Consider the following 21,111-nt stretch of genomic DNA (forward strand, 5'->3'; position numbering starts at 1 on the left):
TGGTCCTGACTTTGTATTTCTGTTTTATCTATTTCCTTTTATGTGTGTGGGTATTTGCCTGTGTGTATTTCTGTGCTCCACATCTGACTTGACCTGTAGATAAGTCAGAAAGCGGCTTTGGAACCCCTGGAACTATAGTTAAGATGGTTGTGAGCCACCATATGGGTGCTGGGAATCAAACTCAGGTCCTCTTAACTGCTGAGCCATCCCCCCCAGGCTCCATCTCCTTGTTTTTTATTATGTATGCTGAGGATGGAACACAGTGCAGTGTGAATGCTAGGAAGTACTGTGTCAGAGTGACAACCCCAGTCCCTAGTTGTTTGAGTCCTCAACTCTTCTGGATGAGGTAGGCTACAATAAGACTTCATCTGGGACTTGCCAGGTCTTACTCTTTACTCATATATGCAGATCTGGTTCATATTCTTTCCCATGCTATCATCTTTAAGAGAAGAGCTTTCTGACTAGGAGGCAGCAGTCCCAATACACACATGGCAGGATTACCTGGGAACCTTAAGTATTGCTCTGAATCAGAAGGTCTGAGGATATCCCAAGAGCCTCTACTTTCATGTTCCCAGCTGCTTCTGAGGCAGCCACCCAGCCTGCAGCTCTCAAACACTGTGTATGAATGCTTCTGGCCTGGAAACAAAGGGGTAGTAATGACAATGCCAAGTGCTTTTTAAAAGTTTTCTAAATAAACTTCAACTTTATTCAGCTGACATGTTCTGAAAACAAGGGGTGTAAGTATAATTTGCCAATTAAAGCAATTTAAATTCAACAGGGCAAGCTGGCTTTCGAGAAAGCTTGGAGTAAAACCTGTAAAACCTATGTACTTGGTCCTCGGGTTCAGCTCTCCTTAAAGTGGCCATATATGGAGTATACATCTATTTAATACAGGCGCCCTACCTACTTCCTATCACACCACTTAAACTGCAGCACCAAGGTGCACACACCACCTGCTGGGCTGGAGCTTCTGGCAAGCTCCACTAAGAACTCAGCCCCACCTCCACTAGAGGGCATCCCATTCAGGCTCTCGCCCTTCCCACCACTGAAGCCTGAGGACAGTTGTACCCAGTCAGGTCAGGTGATCTCACAAGGCACTGAATGGGATTGCAAGGGAGGGCATCCATGAGGCAGCCAGCTCAATGCCCTCAGCGTCCAGATCCTCTGGCTACTCTTCTCTACCCCCAGTAAAGAGGCCCACTCTAAATTACTGCAAGTTTTATTCCAAAGTAGGAAGACCTGACTGTGAAGGTAGAACACCAAGTTCATCAAAGCCAAGGATCACTACAAAGAAAGGCAAGTGTGGGAACACTGTCCCAACAATCACTGAAGGGCAAAGGACAGGGGGCTTTTGCTGCCCACATTTTGAGTTCAAATGGCTCAGTTTTAACTTGCACATCTTCCAAAGCCCATATCTGGTGGGATCATCAGGTGCCTGGGGGCAGGGCAGTCAGGTCTGTGCAGTCTAAACTGCACTTTATGACCAGCCAGAAGCTCATGTCAATCTGCCTCCTGAAAGTGAGATCTAGGTCTGAAGATGCTACAAGCCATTGTTTTCACTCCACGGAATTACCAATTCTTCCTAGAGGAGTCACAGATCCCAACTTCCTGGCCATTGAGGGCCCATTTAGCCTAGAGGGGAAGGAGCAACAGACACTGAATCTGACCAGAATCTGAAATTAGTACCCAGGAAAGTCAGGTTAAAAGTGTGGCTGCTGATCCCCAAAGGGACACTACAGATGTACCCAAGAAACCAATGCTGCTACTCAATAGGAGAGAGGTGGTATGTAACACACACTGTCAAGAGGGAAACGGCACAGAGGACACTTAAGCAAACATAGGTAGGGCAATCAAAGGTAGGATTAATACTGACCAGGTTTCCAGTTCTGAGGAATTCTGGGTGTCCGACTGTCCCACCATGAAGCTACTAAATTTAGAAATGTCTGGGTGGGCCTGTGACTAGTGAACAAATAAATTCACTAGATCTTTCTGATACTTTCAGAGATTAAGCACAATAAGCATGCTCAAGATATATTAATTTTCAAACAAATTCTGCAATACACCAGGTATTGATATAGCCTTAATCATGGCTGGGCAAAGTAAAAATGACCTGGTCCCTGAAACAATCTCATAAAGATATACTTACCAGGGACATCTCCAGGGTGGCCTACCAGGGCTGGGGAAAATGGGAGGTTTAGTGGACTGATATATTACTAATATATTTCAAGGGAAAGGAGAGATAGTCACAGGAATTTGAGATGGCAGAACTAGATAGATCTGCAACTTACAAATCACCCTTTTCTCATGGCTACTTTCAAAGGGGCAAAGGCCCACCCACTGAAGCCTGGGTGGAGGTGCCAAGCTACTGTCTCTGAACTGTAAGAGCCAATTGCTGTATTAACTGGAAAAATACTGGTGACTCAGGACTTGTGTCCAGACTGAACACTCCCAGGAACACTGCTGGCCTCACCTCAGGAAGGACAAACACCCAGCAACCGTGGCATGGAAAAGCTTACACTATCAGCAGCAGCTCCAATGTCTCCACTTCTCTGGAGTAGCTGCTTCCAGGGAAGGGTGCTGGTGTTAGCAGTTAGTCACCTACATGTCATGTTTTCTTAGGGGCTGGGACTGGGGAGTGGCTAGAAGGATGTGAGAACTGATCTACCCCAGAAGGCACAAGGAGAGACTTCTTTCCTCATCTTCTCACTTGTGTTCCAGCCCACCCATCAGGAGCCACAGAGGGTGGGCGATGACAGAGAGTGAACAGTGTGGACAGTCCTGTGTGTAAGCCTCACCATGCAGGCTTTCCAGGGCAAGCATTAGCTGTATGGACAGATCACAAAACCCACCCTTCCCTCCCCTAGTGAGAACCAGAGAACAGGGTCTTGACCCACTTCCTAAGCACCACACATCTTGGTGACCCTAGTTCCCACTCCCCAGATGTCACAGAAAACAAAGGAGGTTTGATACTAAGCCACAATTAGTCCTGGGGGGAGGGGTGTCTTCACAGTTAGGGCATACATTTCAAAAGGTGGCCTCCTAGCCCATTCTTGCTTGCTCTGCGCACACAGTGGGAAGGCTGTCCCGTGCTGGGTACAGCTGGCTCACGTCAGGTACTGCACCACAAGGAACATGACTGCACAGGTGAGCAGCATCCCTCCAATCATGAAGCACTTGTCCTGGAAGGCCCGCTTCTCAATTAGCCTCATCACTGTGTTAGACAAGCCGAGCATGTTGGCAATGTCAAGGATCTTTTTCTGAGTCCCCTGGGGAGAAGAGAAGAGAAAGAAAAACAAAGATCAACATAATTTCCAAGAATGGTTAAAGAGCACAAGCCAGGGTTTTCCTAACAGACAGTGTCTTCTTGGTCATGCCCAGATGACGAAAGGGCATGGGATAGAGTCACTTTGCCATGGCCAACTTGTGTTTGGTCAAAGGAAAAGAAGCCTTTCCTCAAATGGTGCTGAAACTGGCTACATATCATATATGTGCATTATACATGTATGTATATGTGTACATTTCATGTATAAGTAAAAAAAAAAGTGAACTGTGATTTACATTACATACAAAACTTGGGGTTGGGAAACGGCTTAGTAAGAATGCTTGCTGCACAAGCACAAAGACCTGCGTTTGGAACCCCAGGATCCGTGTAAAAAGCCAGATGTGGTTAGCCTACAGCCTTCAGTGCTGTAGGTGGCTGAGGTAGGAGAATTGCTAGGGCTTGCTGGCCGCCAGCCTAGCTCCAGATTCAGTGGGAGGCACTGTCAGAGTCCTAGAGGAGGGTACCTACGCATTTGAGTAACACACTCATTTAAGGTGGATCTCCAAATAAACACAAAGGCTGAAAGTATAAGAAAGCTTCTTTAAAAATGACAAAAGAAAACAGAAAATCAGGAGATGGTCTGAAAACTGAGAAGCAATCCAGCTTATGTATCAACCAGAGGATAGATAAACACACTATGGCATACATACACATGGCTCAGAAATAAAAAGGACCTGATTAGCACATGTAATCAAATATGTTATAATATGAGTAAGCCTTAAAAACAGGAAGAAGCCACACACAACAGTATATGACTAGTATATGAAGTTCAGTACCCAGTACACCAATGGACACTGAACTTTCCCCAACCTTTTATGCTACTTTTGTTGTTGTTTTTTGTTTTGTTTCTTGAGACAGGCTTTCTCTGTATAGCCGTGGCTGTCCTGGAACTCAGTGTATAGACCAGGCTGGCTTCAAACTCATAGAGATCTGCCTACATGCCTCTGTGTGTGCCACCACTTCCCTTCTATTCAAACTACTTTGTCAGCATACCTAAGTCAATTCATGACAATTGTATTGCATAGGTATGCAAGCAGACATATCCCTCTACTAGTCACAGGTAAACTACATAGGAATGTCTTTGCTGGAGTTCATTAAATTTTTAGAGGCAAAGTAGCTCAAATAGGAACAAATAAGCTCGGAACACTAGACAGAAAAAATCAAAAATACATAAGAGTGGTAAAGATTAGTTACACCAGTCTGCTGCAACTGTCTTTTAATATTATTTTTGCTTGTTTTCAAGATAGGGTCTCCCTAAGTAACCCAAGCTGGTCTACAACTCATAGTCCTCCTTCCTCACCCTCTCCAGTACTAGGATTCAAGGCATGTGCTACCACATCCAGCCTTTCCTATCCTTGGAATATACAAGGATGCACTGTGTGCATCCAAGTTAAAACTTTTTGCAATGTTAAGTGGAGGACTGCTGCAGACAGAGCCACTATGAGTGGAAGAGCCCATGGCAGAGTGCAAGGCGAGCAGAGGGCAGACTCAAGGCAGACCAGATGATTCAAGTCTTGCTAGGATCAGAGGCTGGCCTGTCTCCTGGTCATCCAGTAGACATCTACTTTTTTGTGACCTGTTTTGGTCCTTATTTGCTTGTTCCACTATTTTGTAATTAAGGCAAAGGGGCTCAACTAGTCTAAGAATTGTGAACCACAATTCAGAGTGTCTTACTCAAATATTATTACTCTTCTAAAAATACATCTAATTTCTTTTCTTTTTTTTTTAGTTTTGGCTTTTCTGTTTATTTTGGTTTTGGTATTTTTGAGACAGGGTTTCACGTGAAACAGTCCTGGCTATCTGAAACTCACTCTGTAGACCAGGCTGGCCTTGACTCACAGAGATCCACCTGCCTCTGCCTCCCAAGTGCTGGGATTAGAGGCTTATACCACCACTGCCAGGCCTAAAAACATCTAATTCTACATACAATTTTAAAAACATTTATTTATGTGCATATGTGTATGTCTGCATTTATGTGTGTGCCTCCATTTATGTGTGTGTACCACATGCATGCAGGAGCCTGTAGAGGTCAAAAGAGACATTGGATGCCCTGGAACTGGAGTTACAGTTAGCCACAATGGGTAATGAGGCTCGAACATGGGTCCCCAGAAGAACATCTCTCATCTGCTGATAGACCTCCTACTCTACATACCATTATTTCCTAAGATGAAAAGCAGCTGAAAAGACAGGCTGGGCCTGGGGCCAAGGATTGCCATTGCTCTTGGGCACAGGACTGGTGGATTAGATGCTGGACAGTGGTGGGCAAGGGTAGCTAGTAGGTCTTCTCCAGGAAGGCTTACATACAGCCTGAGAACAGGTAGCACACCAACTCTAAGTAGAAGGGGCCACAATAGGAATCATCAATAGTGAATGGTTTCTGAGGATCACAGCTCCCAAGTAGCTCCATTTTAGCTTTGCAGTTTTTAATTCTCAGGCTGCTTTCATTACACACAGTATATAATCAGATGTGCAAAGTCTTCCTTGGTAACCCTCTTGCCTTATCAGCTGTGCTAGTGCCATGATTTCTTAGGCAGCTAACAGCCCTTGCATCCAGGGCCCAGCCTATGATCTAGCTGGAAGCAGCACTGCTGTCAATGGCCCAATTACCCAAAATGTTCCGTCATTACCAGTTTTCTGAAAACTTCTACAATGGGTGACAGACAAACACTACCCAGACACATGAGCAGCACTGACTAGGTTCGTGCTCAGCCATATTCCTGTGGACACTTCTAGAATATTTTATATTCTCAAAAGCTAATTGAAAAACTTCCTCAGCTCCCTAGCTCCAGCAATCCTTGATAATGACCCATTCACTCCATAGAGTAGAAATTTTCTTTAGGGCTTCTACTGAGTAAGTGAGTTGTAGTTGGTGTTTACAAGTGAGTTTAAAGTGGGAAAAGCAGCAAAGAAATATGGCAAAGGCTGGGCATGTGGTATATGTATCTAATCCTAGCAGTTGGGAGGTAGGAGCAGGCAGATCTCTGAGTTCCAAGGCTAGCCAGGGATACAGAGAGAGAGAGAGACAGAGAGAGAGAGAGAGAGAGAGAGACAGAGACAGAGAGAGAGAGAGAGAAAGAGATCGAGCCTAAGGACATAAAACCTCTTCTATAAATGTAAATGCTGCCACCCACCACAATTAACTGCCTAAACCACACGGCTTGGCCTGCCTCACTGTTTCCTGATGTTTAAAATATTTGCAGTTTCTTATGAAGTAACAAAACTCAGCACAGGTCATGACACATGGTGCCCACTGTGCTCACATGGACACTCTAGCCTCCAGTCCCACATGTTTTCTGAAAGGAATACCCATCAATAAGCAACTGAGAGAAGGGACCAGGTGAAAGAGACACAAGGTAACATGGACAGGATTCAGAGCCCATGGTCTGCCTAGACAAGGATTAACAAGCCAACAAGCCTCATCAAGAAGGATCTTGAGCCAGGAGTGGTGTCACACACCTTTAATCTCAGCACCCAAAATGCAGAGGCAACAGATCTCTGTTGAGTTTGAGGTCAGCCTGGTTGGCCTAAATAGCAATTTCCAAGCCAGCCAATGCTATGTAATGAGACACTGTGTCAAAAAACCAAACAAAGGAATCTTTGGCTGGGGATGTGGCCCACTGGTAGAGTGACTGGTTAGCATGCATAGGGCCTTACATTTGATTCTCTACATTTCAAATAAAAATAAAATGGAGGTCTCAAGTCAGACTGGTCAGCTGTCAGGGGGGATAAGAAAAAGTTTTCCCAACAGTGAGGAAATGGGAGCTCTGTTAAAGATCCTGCCTTAGAGTGAAAGTGCAGACTACTTTGTCGTCATGCCTTCTAGAACCACCTAAACGTGACCATTAATCTCAAAAAGTCACTATTCCCAACCATAACACCAAAGCAATTATCCCAGTTCTTTCATGCTCCTCTTATATGGTTTGGAGGAATATTCTCTGGCTCAGGTAGAAGAGATCAAGAAGAAAAGACAAGCAGAAAGAGGGACACAGAGAAAAGTGAGTCAGAGAATCACAAGGCTCAAGACCCACCACCTGGGCAGGGTTCCTGGCAAGCCACCTCTGCTACAGTGCACATGGACTGACTCCTCAGTGAGACTGCAGGAGGAAGCTAGCACTCCATCAATAACCCCACTAGCTTTGCCTTAGTGCCACGTGGATGTGTTTTTTAAAAAGTCTTGACTTTCCCTAAGCTGTAGAAAAGAGGGAAGTTCTCTACCAAAGAAGTCAGGACAGCCAACCAGTACCTGTGCAGACTTCTTTAGTGGCTTTTTTGAAAGGGGAGCACCCTCCTGGGCCATTGGAAATGCTGCAACTGCCAGGAGGTGAGCATCAGCAGGCCTATCTATTCCTCTCCCTGGTAAAGATGGGGGAGCTGCTCAGAAACACACTGGAGGTCTATAGAGCAGACAGCTCAATGTGCTCCAATAAAAACTAAGATAATAGTTACACTTCCAAGCGACTTTCTCACAACCCAATGGCTGACAATGCTTTATTCTGGGGGACCACACCCTGATAACAAGCAGAGCCCACACCCCCAAGCCATCAGGACTGATACAGGAAAAGACCGAGGTTGAGACACCATGACTGACATCAATCTGTGTGATGTTTCTGTAAACGACTCCCAGGGGTCAGGGTCAACAGTGCCAAGAGGGCAGGCTTCTTGGACATGTGGCTACAAGAGGAAGAGATGCATACAGACCACCATGTGCTCTGGAAGCCACCTACTTCAGGCTTAGTCAGCCTGAAGGCACAACCCCTGAGATAAATACAAAACAAAGCCTCCATCATAACACACTCCACAGCTGGAATCTAAAAGGAAAACCACCTTAGAAGACTGCCGTGCCTTCATTCTTATGAGAGCAAATCCAAAGAAGCATTTCTCAGCCTCTCATTGGTCCTTTTTTAGCAACCTCAATTTCATGCAAGGTCAGTAAAAAGACAAAGAAACCCTAGCTACCAAGAAATGCCACTGGGTTTCATGACAAGCACTGGCAAACTTGCAAGTTCAAAGGCTTGGACTTACTGTCGAAACATCATGAGCTGGGGACACAGAAACAAAATACAAACACAGATGCTAAACTGTAGGACAAGGTCAGAATAAGAGGCCTTCTTTCTATTCTCCAACAGGGACCCCACCTTCAAGGTCAGTCTCTGGGCCCTCAGTCCCTCCAGAATACTGTGCCCGCCTCCAATGAGGTCATCCATGCCGTGGTGAATGTTCTGGAGGGAGGAATTAAACTGCAGTGATTCGTCCATGGGTATGGTGGTGTCAGAGTCCTGTGAAAGAAATGCAGGCACTTGATTAACTTCCCTTGCTAGTCAGCGTCTGGGGTCTGGTGGCATCTTACTACTCTGCCTTTTGGCCAAGGTCAAGCCAGAAGAGCCAGAGGGAACAAGGCAAGAATCAAGAGTCAAACAGGGAAGAAAAAGCACATCAAAGGTGTGTGTGGGCAGGGATCTGCTTACGCAACAGCAGAGGAGGTGTCAGGCCCATCACTCTTCAAATGAGTCCTGCTATAGTGGTGTTTTCTGTATCTGCCACATTTCCCCACTGAGGAAAAGCTAGCTATTCCTTCAAGACTTCATTCATTTCTCCTAAAGGTTTTCTCTGGCTCCTCCCAAAGATAGCTGTTCATTCAAATGTTCCTTCCTGCTCATGTGCTATTACATATTGTTTTTGTTCCTTAGCTATTTTATCTAAAGTTATCCCTTTGGATAGACTTAGACTATAGATCAAAGGAGCAGTGCTTTCAACTGAAGGCTTAAGGGTGTTCAGGATGGGAACACACTTCTGAGGAAGCAGGAAAAGGTTGCTAAAGAAAGAAAGGCACAAAGACCACAGGCTGAGTACAGGCTATCTGACAGGCTTGGGACCAAAGTGTCTCAGATTCCTGGACTCTGAAGATGCTGGATTGGAGTTTACCTTCTGAGTAGCTCCTTTGGATGCTGGACTTTCAGACTGAAGATGCCCTATCAGTACAGAGCAAGTCCTTTTATTTCACAGGTCTGTTTCCCTAAACTCACTCAGCATGCTGGGAGTTATTTCTATTCTCCCCATTTTGCAGATGAAGAAAGTGAAGCCCAGAGAGACAGAATAACTTATCCGGATAGGCAGGATCCCAGGGCAGAGTGCACAGCCAACTCTCAGTTGTAACCACACTGTAGACAGAAACACTAAGAACAATTCTGGTGGCTCTAATCTCAGTCTGGGCTGGGGAGAGGACCAGGTGATCACCAGCTGTGAGTGTTCTCCTTCCTGCTGCCTGACTGACACAACCTCCTGCCAGGCAATGTCCTTTCTACCACAGAAGCCCCAATTCCCACTGGCAGGAGGATAAAGCATTTGCCCTGCTGCTCAAGTTCAGAACCTACCTTTAGATGGACATTCTGAATTTTCCACTAACATAAGAGCTGCTCAAAGGGAGGACCCATGTTTAGTAATTTTCTCAAATGTTTTACTTGGTACCTTGGTGTTGACTCTAGTATTTAAGAGAACTAATGACTCCCCTTATCTTATGAAGACAAGCACTTATTGACTTCACACAAATCTGTCTCACATCCATTCCCATCTGAAAAGGGACGGGTGTTAGGTACTCTCTTTTAGAACAGGTAAAATGACTAGAGAGAAGTTTCACTTGGATCAATGTTTCTGAGTAGCCTAGTGAATGTGGTGCCACAACAGGCTGGCAATCAACAAAGTAATCGTGAGAGGTCATCTCTGGCCTAAAAATGCCTGAATGTGACGTATTTTTCAGTATGCTACCCTATTTAGTATCATAAGGCATGCTGCATTTGTGAATTGTTAACCACCACAATCTGCCTGCCACCTACTCTGGAAAAACAAAACTATGAAGCCATGTCCTGAGGCACTTAGAGAAATGCACTGCAGCAGGGGATGGAGCGATGGGTTTCTCCTCCTGCCAGTGAGAATTGGAGCTGAAAAAGGTCAGTACATTGCACATTCAGAGAACAATCCTACTGAAGCTACAGGGCAGGGGTAGGGCTCTGAGAAATCAAACATGCAAACCAACAGACTACTGAAGCCAAGCAATCCATAACAGTAAACATCTGTTAACAAATTCCTCCAGGGGTAAACACATTTTAATGCATCTGAGGCTGGAAACACACACACACACACTGGAGGCAGCTTCCAAATGCATCTGAGGCTGGAAACACACACACACACACACACACACACACACACACACACGGTACCATGGCAGTGCCTGGAGGCACACACACGCAACACGCACACACACACCACACACACACACACACACACCACACACACACACACACACACACACACACACACACGACACACGGTACCATGGCAGTGCCTGGAGGCAGCTTCCAAATGCTGTCATCTGCATCTCTACAGATGGGTTAATCTGATCACAAAAACACCTCGACTGTGTGATCTTCCACCTCTGCCCATTTCTTCAATTTACCCACTTCCTCTTCAGGGTTTTGGAGAGAAATTCCCCATCTAGATATGGTCTTAGTGACAATGCACAAAATCTCCTGTCAGTCGACTTGTTCTCCTCCTCCTGAGTCTGCTTCAAGCACCCACTAAGAGGTGATGCCTGGTGACCTGCTCTCAGTTCTGACACCCCCAGTGTCTGGCTTACGTTAGTGGTGAAGGTTCGAGACAGAAGCTCATCTCGCTGTCTCAACTGCTGCTCCCTGGCATAGCGCCGGTGCTGGAAGTTCCTGAGGGCTGTCTGCAGGTGCTGCACATCATACTTGAGTTGGTCGACACGGCTGGAATTAATGACACAGAAGTTAAATTCCAGGAAACCAGAGGTGGCACACCTTGAGGCAGCCTGGCTTGGTACTCAGGGGAGAAGACCTTGCTTCATTTCTCCCCACAATGCTCATAACCAGTGCCTAAACTGACGAGCAAAGATGCCGAGTCAAGCAGCAGCTTGTGGTTTTAGATGGGTGGAATCACACACAACTCCAGCAGCTTTACTTAAATGTCTGCTGGACTGCAACTCTTCAGGGAACAGGTGACAGGAAGCAGGCTTGGTGACCCCTTCCTGACCTTGCACGAGTTATCCCACACTCCTGGAAGAAGCCCAAGGGCAGCTTTGAGGTAGAGGAGCAATGAAGTTTCATGGAACTTTTAGGAGCAGGGGTTGGAGTGCTAGTGAGGGTAGTTTCCTTTGACTTTCATGGTGGAGTATCAAATATTAGATCAGTACTTCATTATAAACAGACTGATTGAGGCGATTAGGACCAGGACATTTCAGCCCAACAGAAGCCAGTGGGAACTAAATAGCAGAGCCAAAATCCCCAGCACCATTAAGCTTTCAGTGGCTAGGGGTCTGGTCAGAAAAATGCATAATTTCAAAATGACCTCAAAGAAACAAGAGATCATAATCACCCTCAAAAGAAACATGGGACCATGATCACAGGCTTCTGAGAAACCTCATACTTTTAATCTGGAGGGTATACTGCTTAGATAAAACTGTGTATTTTAGGGACACTTTATCTTTGCATAGTCTTCATTTCTTTAGTATGTACCCAGATTTTCAGAATATCCTATAGCTTCTAATGGGAGAAAGGGCTACCTCGGTGGGCCTGCAGTATCTGAGCCACATCAGGAGTCAACACTCACAGTTTGGCACTCTGCCTTTTATTAGGGGGCTCCTTGCTGGACAAAATCTCCAGACGCTCTAGATGGCTGAATATCTGGTCTATGCTTGCTTGGATTTCATTTTCTACTACTGCACAAAAGAGAGAGGGAGAAAAAAAATTACTGGAAAACAGACAATAAATCAAATTAAGAGTGATAAATTGTGCTGGGCGGTGGTGGCATACACCTTTAAGCCCAGCACTCAGGCAGCAGAGGCAGGTGGCTCTCTGAGTTAGAAGCCAACCCTAGTATACAGAACAAGTTCCAGGACAGTCACGACTACACAGAGAAACCCTGTGTCAACCACCACCCTCAGAAAAGTGATAAATCAAACATTTTTCCATAACACAAACTAAAAACATGTATTTCAAAAGGAGCACAATGCACATAAGATGAATCAATTCAAGGCAAACTATGTTTCAAAGCATGTATATCCTTATAGCTACACATAGTTGTTAGCTGTCCTGTTTTTAAGGTATATGGCATGTCTGAAGACATAAACTCTCTACCTTTTGAAAACAAACATTTAAAAGTTGCCCAAATAACTCCATTAAGCTAAATGTTTTGATATAGCTCTATTTGGGATTGGTCTCAGATATGGTTAATAAACTCTTAGTAAAAAGGTTCCCAACTGAACTCCTCATAGATGAAGCTAAAAGAAAAGGAAGAAGCATAAAGAAAAGGGACAGTTAGTATGAAAACACCCAGAGGCGTTCTGAAAGCAGGGGTAGGCTGAGATGTGTTAAAGCCCTCAGAATAGACCACATATCAATAGGAAAGACCCAGGAAAGAGCCCTCGGAGGCAGAGGGTGTGATAGTCACTTTCCCTATCCCCTTTGATAAGGCTATCAAAAAGACCTCTTTCCATTTCTAATCAGGCAACAATGAGATTGTTGGGAAGGCAAACAAAGGCCAGTGGGCAGAAACTAAACTGCACAGATCGAGCATCCAGGCAGCTGCCTTCCCCACCAAGAAATGACAACCCTGGCACCAGCTGTTCCTAGACCTCTGCACCTGCAGCAAACACAGTTTAGATTAGTGCACACTGTAGGGCACAAAGCTAAGGGACGGGCCACCCTGAGGAGCCATGGAAAAAAAGGAAACAGAAACAGGCCTGGTGAGAGCTGGCCTTGTGAGAGAGAGGTGACAGGAGCTTCTGTGGGAGGTCTACAAGGCTGGCTCTCAAAGGGGAACTTTGCTCCAAGCCACAACCCCATATGCTTCTCAAAAAAAAACTGTGGTGTGGGAACTAAACTAATTAATATTGCTAGTTGTTTGAATAATCCTACTAAGAAGCCAGAGTTCTCAGCTCAGAAGAGATGGCCAGTTCCAGGTCAACATGTCTGAATTTTCAGACTAGGTAATTAGATTAAGACAGATGGAGAGAGAACTCCCATTCCCATAGGGCCATGTCAGGTTGAATGGAAGGGTAATGGGGGATAAAACTGGTGGAACTCCAGAGGGCACAATCAGGGAACTCTGTAACTTGGCCATGAGGTTTTTCTGTTCATCCTAACAACTCATTCCATGCTGAGTCATTAAGCCCCCAAGGCAGAACACAGTCAGGAAACCCAGCCCATTAGCCCCATGTCATCAGAGAAAGGACTCTGCTCTCCCTGGTTAATTACTCACAGTGCACAGACTGCCTGTCTGCCGTCTCCAGGCGTCCCATGTGAGACTGGATCTCGTGGACCTGCCTATCAAAGGAAGAGGGAGGAAATGAGTGAGACAGGAATAATCACTAGCACTTCAGTCAGGAAAGACAACTTGTTCTAATGCCATCTTATAACTGATTTAAACTGACAGTGCTGCTGAACTGTAAAATTTGTATGTGGCACTCTCGGCCACCCATTTTGACATCATTTCTAAGATCCTAATGCTAATAATAATACTGCTAGTGTTCAGTGAGTGCTTACTGTATCTGAAACACTGCTAAGTCAATAACCCTGAAAGGAAAAGCACTATCACCATTCTCATTTTATAAATAAAAACTGAAACCCAGAAAGGTCATGTAAGTTGCTCCAGGCCACACAGCAGGCGATAAACCTCCACCAGGATCCAGCCAATCCCACTCTCTGTTCTGTGACCCAATGTGCTGAGCACTGGTCTGTCTACCAAAAGTCAAAGGGCAAGAGAGATACAATCCTTGCCCCTGAGAAACAATGTAATTAGGAACTGACAGGCCAGATGGACATGAAAAATCCCTGAGAAGAATTACGGGAAAACCAACACACATAAGCAGAAACAAACAGAAAGTTGAGGGGGGAGTTGTGTACAGTGGGTCAAAGGAATAGAAAGGCTGGGGTTGTGTTTGCTTGTTTTTGAGACAAGATCACATTTATGCAGCTGAGGCTCATCTTGAACTTGTGATCCTCCTGCCTCAGTGCTAGGATTACTGATGTGCATGCCACCATAGAAAATGCTATGCAGACGACATTACAAGGCATTTCACATGGGGTAAAGTCAGGCTGGAGTGCTTGAAAGACATGAGAGAAAGAGCAGAGGGGAGTATGCAGTGGAAGGACCACTTAAGGGGATGGCCCTGAAAGATAGGTATCTCCTGTTTGGTAAACATCTCTCCCTGACAACAGGAGGGGACTGCCATCTCATTTGGAAATGCAACAGGTCCCAGACATTAGGCCCAGGGCACTCTCTGGAGACTCTCCAGGCCAACATCACCTTCAAACCCTTCCTAGTGGTTCCCTATCACTTGTCAGCTCTTGGAATGCTGCTTATGTTAGCCCCAATGCCTTCTGTGCTTATACAGGCACTCTGCACAGAGCCTGTGTGAAAGAGACCTCATCTCCAGTCCATAGCAGAAAGTACAACAATTTTTCTTCACTGTGAACATTACATACTACGATCTCAAATTTTACCAGGGCCAGCCAGGAGCCCTCTCTTGCTTCAGTGTGTCTCTGGCGTTTTTCACAGCTTGCTTGTAACTTCTAAGTGTGACCTATGGCACCAGAACCCAATCCAGCTGTGTAAGACTTCCTGAATGCTCCAAAGCAAGCCTTGTGACCCCGAGAAGCAACCTGTCAGCTGCTTCAGTAAGGGAAATACAGGGTGCTTTCGAAGGGATGGGGCAGGGCAGAGGCAGTGGAGGTGCAGAGGCTGATGCAGGGATGCAGATGCAGGTAACTGATATATGAAACACCCGGATAAGGACAACAGCAGGGACTAGTGGGTTGATGGGCAGGAAAATTAGGATACCTATTAGTAGAAGTAGATACAGGCAATGAGGTAAACTTGTAATGGTGACTTAAAGCAAATCAGAAAGTTGGTGTCATTATCCACTGGAATAGGAACAACAAAAGAAAATAGAGGCAGCAAAAACAACCAAAAGCATAACCAACTCAATTCTGAAATAGTATATGAAAGTTGACTTAATAAATAAGCAAATACATCTGTAGCAGATAACAAAAGGATTGATGTCCAAAATATGTAAATCAATGAGAAAAGTCCAACAGAGCAATTTTTAAAATGGCCAAAGAGCTGGACGGTGGTGGCACACACCTTTAATCCTAGCACTCAGATCTCTGAGTTCCAGGCCACCCAGGCCTACAGAGCAAGTTTCAGAAAAGCAGGGCTACATTCAGAAACACTGTCTTCATTGAAAAACAAACAAAAACAAAACAAAAAGACTAAAGGGCAAATGACAGAAAAGGAAACACAGAGTGTAGACAAATACATTAAAAAAAAAGATCAACTTCAATGATAACTCTGAAAAACACATGTTAAAACCAATGAGATCACATGACTCCCATCAGAACTTGAGAACATGGACTTAAGTAGGGAAACCATACATGACAGTCTCCCACCTGCCTGCCAGGATTCTAAACTGACTAAACCCTTCAAGCGCATTCTGACAATACCTGGTAGCATCACACACACACTGTATGACCCAGCATGACACATTTAGCAGCAAGGCTTACAGAGATTCTGGCTTATATCAAGAACTTGCAACAGATGTTCGTCAAAGCATTTTGTACAGATCTATAAACCACGGCCACATATCTATAATAAAAATTTGTAAGTCTGTAGCAAACCAATTATGTGGTAAAAATTGATAAGACTTGAAGATATCTTTGTTTAGTCCACAAAGTGTGACATTTTATTGCCCCTTTCATGTGTCCTGTGCTGTCCTTTTGTTGGAGATGTTAAATGACAAAAGATACATGCAACATATTCTCTTTCTTTCTTTTTTTTTTTTTTTTTGAGGCAAAAATAAAGTTGTTTTATTATGTAGCCTTGGCTGTCCTATAACTCACTATATAGACCAGACTGGCTTCAAACTCAGAGATCCACCTGCCTTTTGTCTTCTTAGTCCTGGGACAAGTTGTGTGTCACCATGCAAGAATTGTTTTCAGAAACAATTCTTTCTGAAAACGTAAAAGAATGTTCAAAGTTCATTGTGTTTAAGGGTTTCAAATAAAAGACTTCAGATCTATTCAATGAGAGATGTATGCAAATAATACTGTTAATAATATAATAACTACTGAAGTGTTCATCAAGAAAGAACTCATTAAATTCAGCAAATTAAATAAAAGCTAATAGGGTTGGCAAAATAGTTCAGTGGGTGAAAGGGCATGCTGCCAAGCCTGATGACCTGAGTTTGATCCCCAGAACCCATATGGTGGAAAAAAATAACCAATTCCTACAAGCTGTCCTATGATCTCCATTCTTTGGCTTGTTTGCATCTATGCACACTAAATAAATTAAAATGTTAATAAATAAAAGCTTGATATAGTCAATCAATGTGGACATGAAAAAGAAAAACCTAGCACATTAAGTATATGTTTTTGATAAATTTAAAACCACATAAAACAAGTAGCATATACTATTTATGAACACAAGTACAAGAAGAATAATAAAATCACTGATATATGGGTGATAAGCTCTGGGGGTGAGAACAGATGTAGGAGCTTTGGATTCAACTTGTTTATAAATCAATTATCTGAAGCACATACATTAATATGAATTCAACATTGGGTAATGCTACTTATTCACTCATTCACACATTCAACAAACAAATGGGCCATGCAACCACAATGGTCCATGGGAAAGCAGGAAATGAAACGACAGGCCATCAACAGTGGGAAGAAACACAATGAGGATCTTGGCTAATTTAAAGATGCGTTGGTTTCTTCCATGGTATCTACAATAAATACAGCCTGAAGACAGTGCAGATTGAGATTTGTGATTAAACAAGGATACCAAAGGATGCTCTTCAAATAACTGGGATGGACATAAGAAGTAAAAAAACTGACCCTTTCCAGCGGTGACTTTCCTCCCTACAAGAACATGCTTCTCGAAAAGGATCTCCTTCATCCCTCTCCAGAAGAGGAAAAGAAACACAAGAAAAAGTGCCTAGTGCAGAGCCCCAATTCCTACTTTATGGATGTGAAGTGCCCAGGATGCTATAAAATCACCACGGTCTTTAGTCTTGTGTGTAGGTTGCTCCACTGTCCTCTGTCAGCCTACATGCAGAAAAGCAAGGCTGACACAAAGATCTCCTTCAGGAGGAAGCAGCACTGAAAAGTACCTGATTCAAGATGAGTGGGAACTATCCTAATAAACACATTTTGGATTAAAAAATAGAAGAAGAGGAGGAGGAGGAGGAGGAGGAGGAGGAGGAGGAGGAGGAGGAGAAGAAAAAAAAAAGGGTTTGTCTCCTACTTCTGTTTTAAGGAAGTCTCCAAAGCAAAAAGCACATGTTCCATGACACCACAGTTCAGTTTTACATAGGAAACAAATGACAAACTGCACAATTATGAACTGTCTTCTTGAAAAAAAAGAAAGGAAAACACCCCTGCCTCTGCAACACCAGGTCCATGGACTGTCTGGGGTCTTACAAGGGTCTTCATGACCAAAGACAGAACTGGAATGGAAGCTATTGTCAGTCTCTTTCAAGTCTGAGATTCTTAAGGACAGGTGAGACAACACCATCCTAAAAACACTCTTTGACCAGATAAAAAGGATAATTTTAAGAAATTTCAGAGAAACATAAACAACTTTCCCCATTTAATTTCTATTTCTAAATTCTGTTTGGCTCTAAATAAATTAGAAAAGACAACCAATAAAGTAGGTCCAGCCTCTACATCCCATGCTAGGAAACAAATGGGAACATGCCCTGTGTGACTGGCATGGTGGAAGCTCCTAACACAGCACTTGGAGAATCCTTTCCATTCAACTGGGAACCACACAACACCTACACAGCCAAGTGACAGATACCCAAATATGATACACATGGGGGTGCAGACATGAGAAAAAAAAGAAGTTTCAGGCTTTTGTAACATGGGGTCCACCATGGACTTGGGTGACAATATAGCTAAGCAAAGAGCAGGTACACATTAAGCAAGAAGCATTGCTGTTATTTTTTTTAAAGCTTTACACAGGTTGTAGCAAGAATTCTAAATGAAATTGCTCTTTAAAGAAGTCAATGAATCAGGGCTGGAGAGATGGCTCAGAGGTTAAGAACACTGTCTGCTCTTCCAGAGAACCCAGGTTCAATTCCCAGCACCCATATGGCAGCTCACAACTGTAACTTCAGCTGTCAGGGATTTGACACCCTCCCACAGACATACATACAGGCAAAATACCAATGCACACAAAAATAAATAAATAAAAAATAAATAAGAAGTCAATGAATCTGTTGGGCCCAGTGATGGTAATATCTATAATCTCAGCAGGAGTATTTTGAGTTAGAGAACAGCCTGGGGACTGAACCAAGTGGGGAAGAAAAGGTCATGAAACTACCTACCCACCTCCACCATACACAGTGACTTTGTGTGCTCACTGCCTCTAACCACCATGAGCAAGATAGGGCTTGGGAGTTAAAGGCTCTCAGTTGCAAATCTAGTTCAACTATGCAAGATGACAGACACTTAAGTCATTTAACTCCTTGGTGCCTCTGTCTTAACTATACAGAGCTGCTAATGGTTAACAATAATTTGAGAGCTTACAGAAACTAATGTTTAGGTGTAACCTCAGCAGCATCAAGTTAAACTGCTGTTGCTTTTAAAGTAATGAGTGTAGTGGTGGTACACATCTTTTTTTTGTTTTGTTTTTTGAGATAGGTGGTACTCATCTTTCTCTGTGGTGGTACACATTTTAATCCCAGCACATAAGTGGCAGAGGCAGGTGGATCTCTGTAAGTTCCAGGCCAGCCTGATTTTTATAGTGAGTTCCAGATCAGCTAGGGCTACACAGTGAGACTCTATCTCAAACAAACAAACAAATAAAGTAGTGGGTTAACCTGCGTGTGGTGGTGCTCACCTGTCGTCTTAGCACTTGGGTATAAGTGGTGGTAACATCTATAATCCCAGCAGGAGGCCAGTCTGAGCCACACAGCAGGTTATAGGCTAATCTTAGCTACATAGGGAAATCCTGTCTTGAACACACACACACACACACACACACACACACACACACACACACACACACACACACACACACGATTTTCACATCTTCCACTCTGCCTCTGTAGCTAGTTTTTACACCCCACAAGGCAAATTGACAAGTTGGTCTTGAGATAATAGTTCTTAAAACAAACTACTCATTAAAACCACCTGGAAAGCCTGTTCACTACAGAGCTGTTTGCATCTAAGACCTACTTAACCTGCATTGTTTAGAGATGAGATCCAGAATGGCAGACTGGACAATACAAAGAACAAATATAACCATCTTTACAAACACTAGTATCTCAAAAATGGAAGCCTGGCGATTAGCTTCTCCATAAAGTTCACCTTAGTGGACAAATGCTGAAGTATAAAATGTCCTGTTTTTCATCTTTTTTTTTTTTCATTCATTTGGTGCTCGGGACTTTTCCAGTTATCTGACTTTAAATAATTGATTTAATGTCAGTGTACTTTCACAATAAGAGATAATCACAGATTAGGTTCAAAGTTCTAGAGAGATGTTCTAGAGAGTATGTTCTGATGTATGTTTTGTCAATTCAGCAAATAGCATATTAACCTCAATGCACTGCTAGGCCCATGTAAAGGATCGGTTCTCGGGCTATTTTTTTAATCTCTTCCTACCCTTTTTACATAATACACAAATTATCATTATAATGTAGTTTCCGAATTTTCCCTCTCCCAAATCACTCTGTTGGCAAAGTAAAAAGAGAACCATAAACTTCGAATATAAGAAAGAAAAAGAATAGCCACGATCTTATTTCCATTCCTTTTGTTATGAGTTTACCAAGGAGGCCGGATTGACTAGCTTATTTCATTTTCAGACCCAGGGTGTATGACAGTTCGGTGTTGTTATAAAATCAATAGAAAGGCCTTAAAACGGCGTTAAGTATGGCCCTTATCATGTCCAGCTACATAACACAGCAAGTTCCCAAAACACAGGACAATATGAATAAAGGGCACATCACGGAAACTAATTTAGTTATGAACAGACAATCTAAAACTCAACTTTCCTTAAAGCTAACTTGTAACCCAATATGACTAACAATAATAGTCTAGGTTACCTGTATTTCTCTGTGGCACGAAAATGTGTTCTTTAATGTCCAACCAAGAATACAAAACACTTTTTTCGCACAGCCCCTGACACTCCCACTAAGCAATGAACTCATGGACACGGGCTTCGTCAACTGCTCCTCTGTTCTCGAAGCTCTACCAACCCGGAGGACTAAGCTGGCAGGTGATGGACAATGCACTATAACCTGTGTGTTGCTATTTTCCCCTCCCAACAGGCAGTCACGGTTTGCAGCAGGAGCTACCCGGCCCAAGCTTCGCGCCCACACCGGCCCCCTCTCGCGGCGGAGGACAGACATCCCGCAAGGGACTGAGAGATGCGGAGCAGCCCCGGCGGAAACGCTCGACCTCCACCATGGCAGTCGCCAAAGCCCCGAGCCCCGGGAGCCGCCCACCCGGCCGAGCCCAGCCCGCTCCCCAACGCAGCCCTCACTTGTGCGTTTGTTGGTACAGCGGCTCCATGACGCCGGCCGAGCCGGCCTGCGGCTTCCTCGGAACACGTCCTCACAGCCCCACTTCCGGCTTCCGACTTCCGGTCTCAGGACCCGCCCTCCTGAGTAGGGCGTCCGCTGGTGCGCCTGACCCGAGGTGGTTGTGAGGTCGGAGAAGGGGTTGCGAGAAAGGAAAGCCGTACGCGAGGGGTGGGTGTGGCTCGACACT

The 21,111-nt window shown here is 44.3% G+C and overlaps 1 protein-coding gene across 2 annotated transcripts; it reads right to left on the reverse strand.

The window, feature by feature from the left end:
• Positions 1-673: 673 nt before the first annotated feature.
• Positions 674-21,039, reverse strand: Gosr2 (golgi SNAP receptor complex member 2). Of its 2 annotated transcripts, XM_027427918.2 has the most exons (6): positions 20,885-21,037; positions 13,595-13,659; positions 11,945-12,053; positions 10,953-11,085; positions 8,458-8,598; positions 674-3,266 (listed from the first exon to the last, which is right to left on the reverse strand). In XM_027427918.2, exons 1-6 carry the CDS (start codon positions 20,911-20,913, stop codon positions 3,105-3,107), a joined length of 639 nt encoding a protein of 212 aa, XP_027283719.1. In that variant the 5' UTR covers positions 20,914-21,037; the 3' UTR covers positions 674-3,104. The 2 variants fall into 2 exon arrangements, with proteins under 2 accessions (XP_027283719.1, XP_027283720.1); XM_027427919.2 differs by lacking the exon at positions 8,458-8,598 and having other exon boundaries at positions 20,885-21,039.
• Positions 21,040-21,111: the final 72 nt, after the last annotated feature.

This window comes from Cricetulus griseus, chromosome 7 (assembly GCF_003668045.3).
Source record: "Cricetulus griseus strain 17A/GY chromosome 7, alternate assembly CriGri-PICRH-1.0, whole genome shotgun sequence".
Taxonomy (NCBI): domain Eukaryota; kingdom Metazoa; phylum Chordata; class Mammalia; order Rodentia; family Cricetidae; genus Cricetulus; species Cricetulus griseus.

Coding starts and splice junctions, on each gene's coding strand:
- Gosr2 (XM_027427918.2), bottom strand. CDS start 20,913: ATGGAGCCGCTGTACCAACAAACGCACAA. Junction 12,054..13,594: donor AGACAGGCAGTCTGTGCACT/GTGAGTAATTAA, acceptor TCTTTTGTGCAG/TAGTAGAAAATGAAATCCAA. Junction 3,267..8,457: donor CCCAGAGACTGACCTTGAAG/GTGGGGTCCCTG, acceptor TCTTCTCCCCAG/GGGACTCAGAAAAAGATCCT.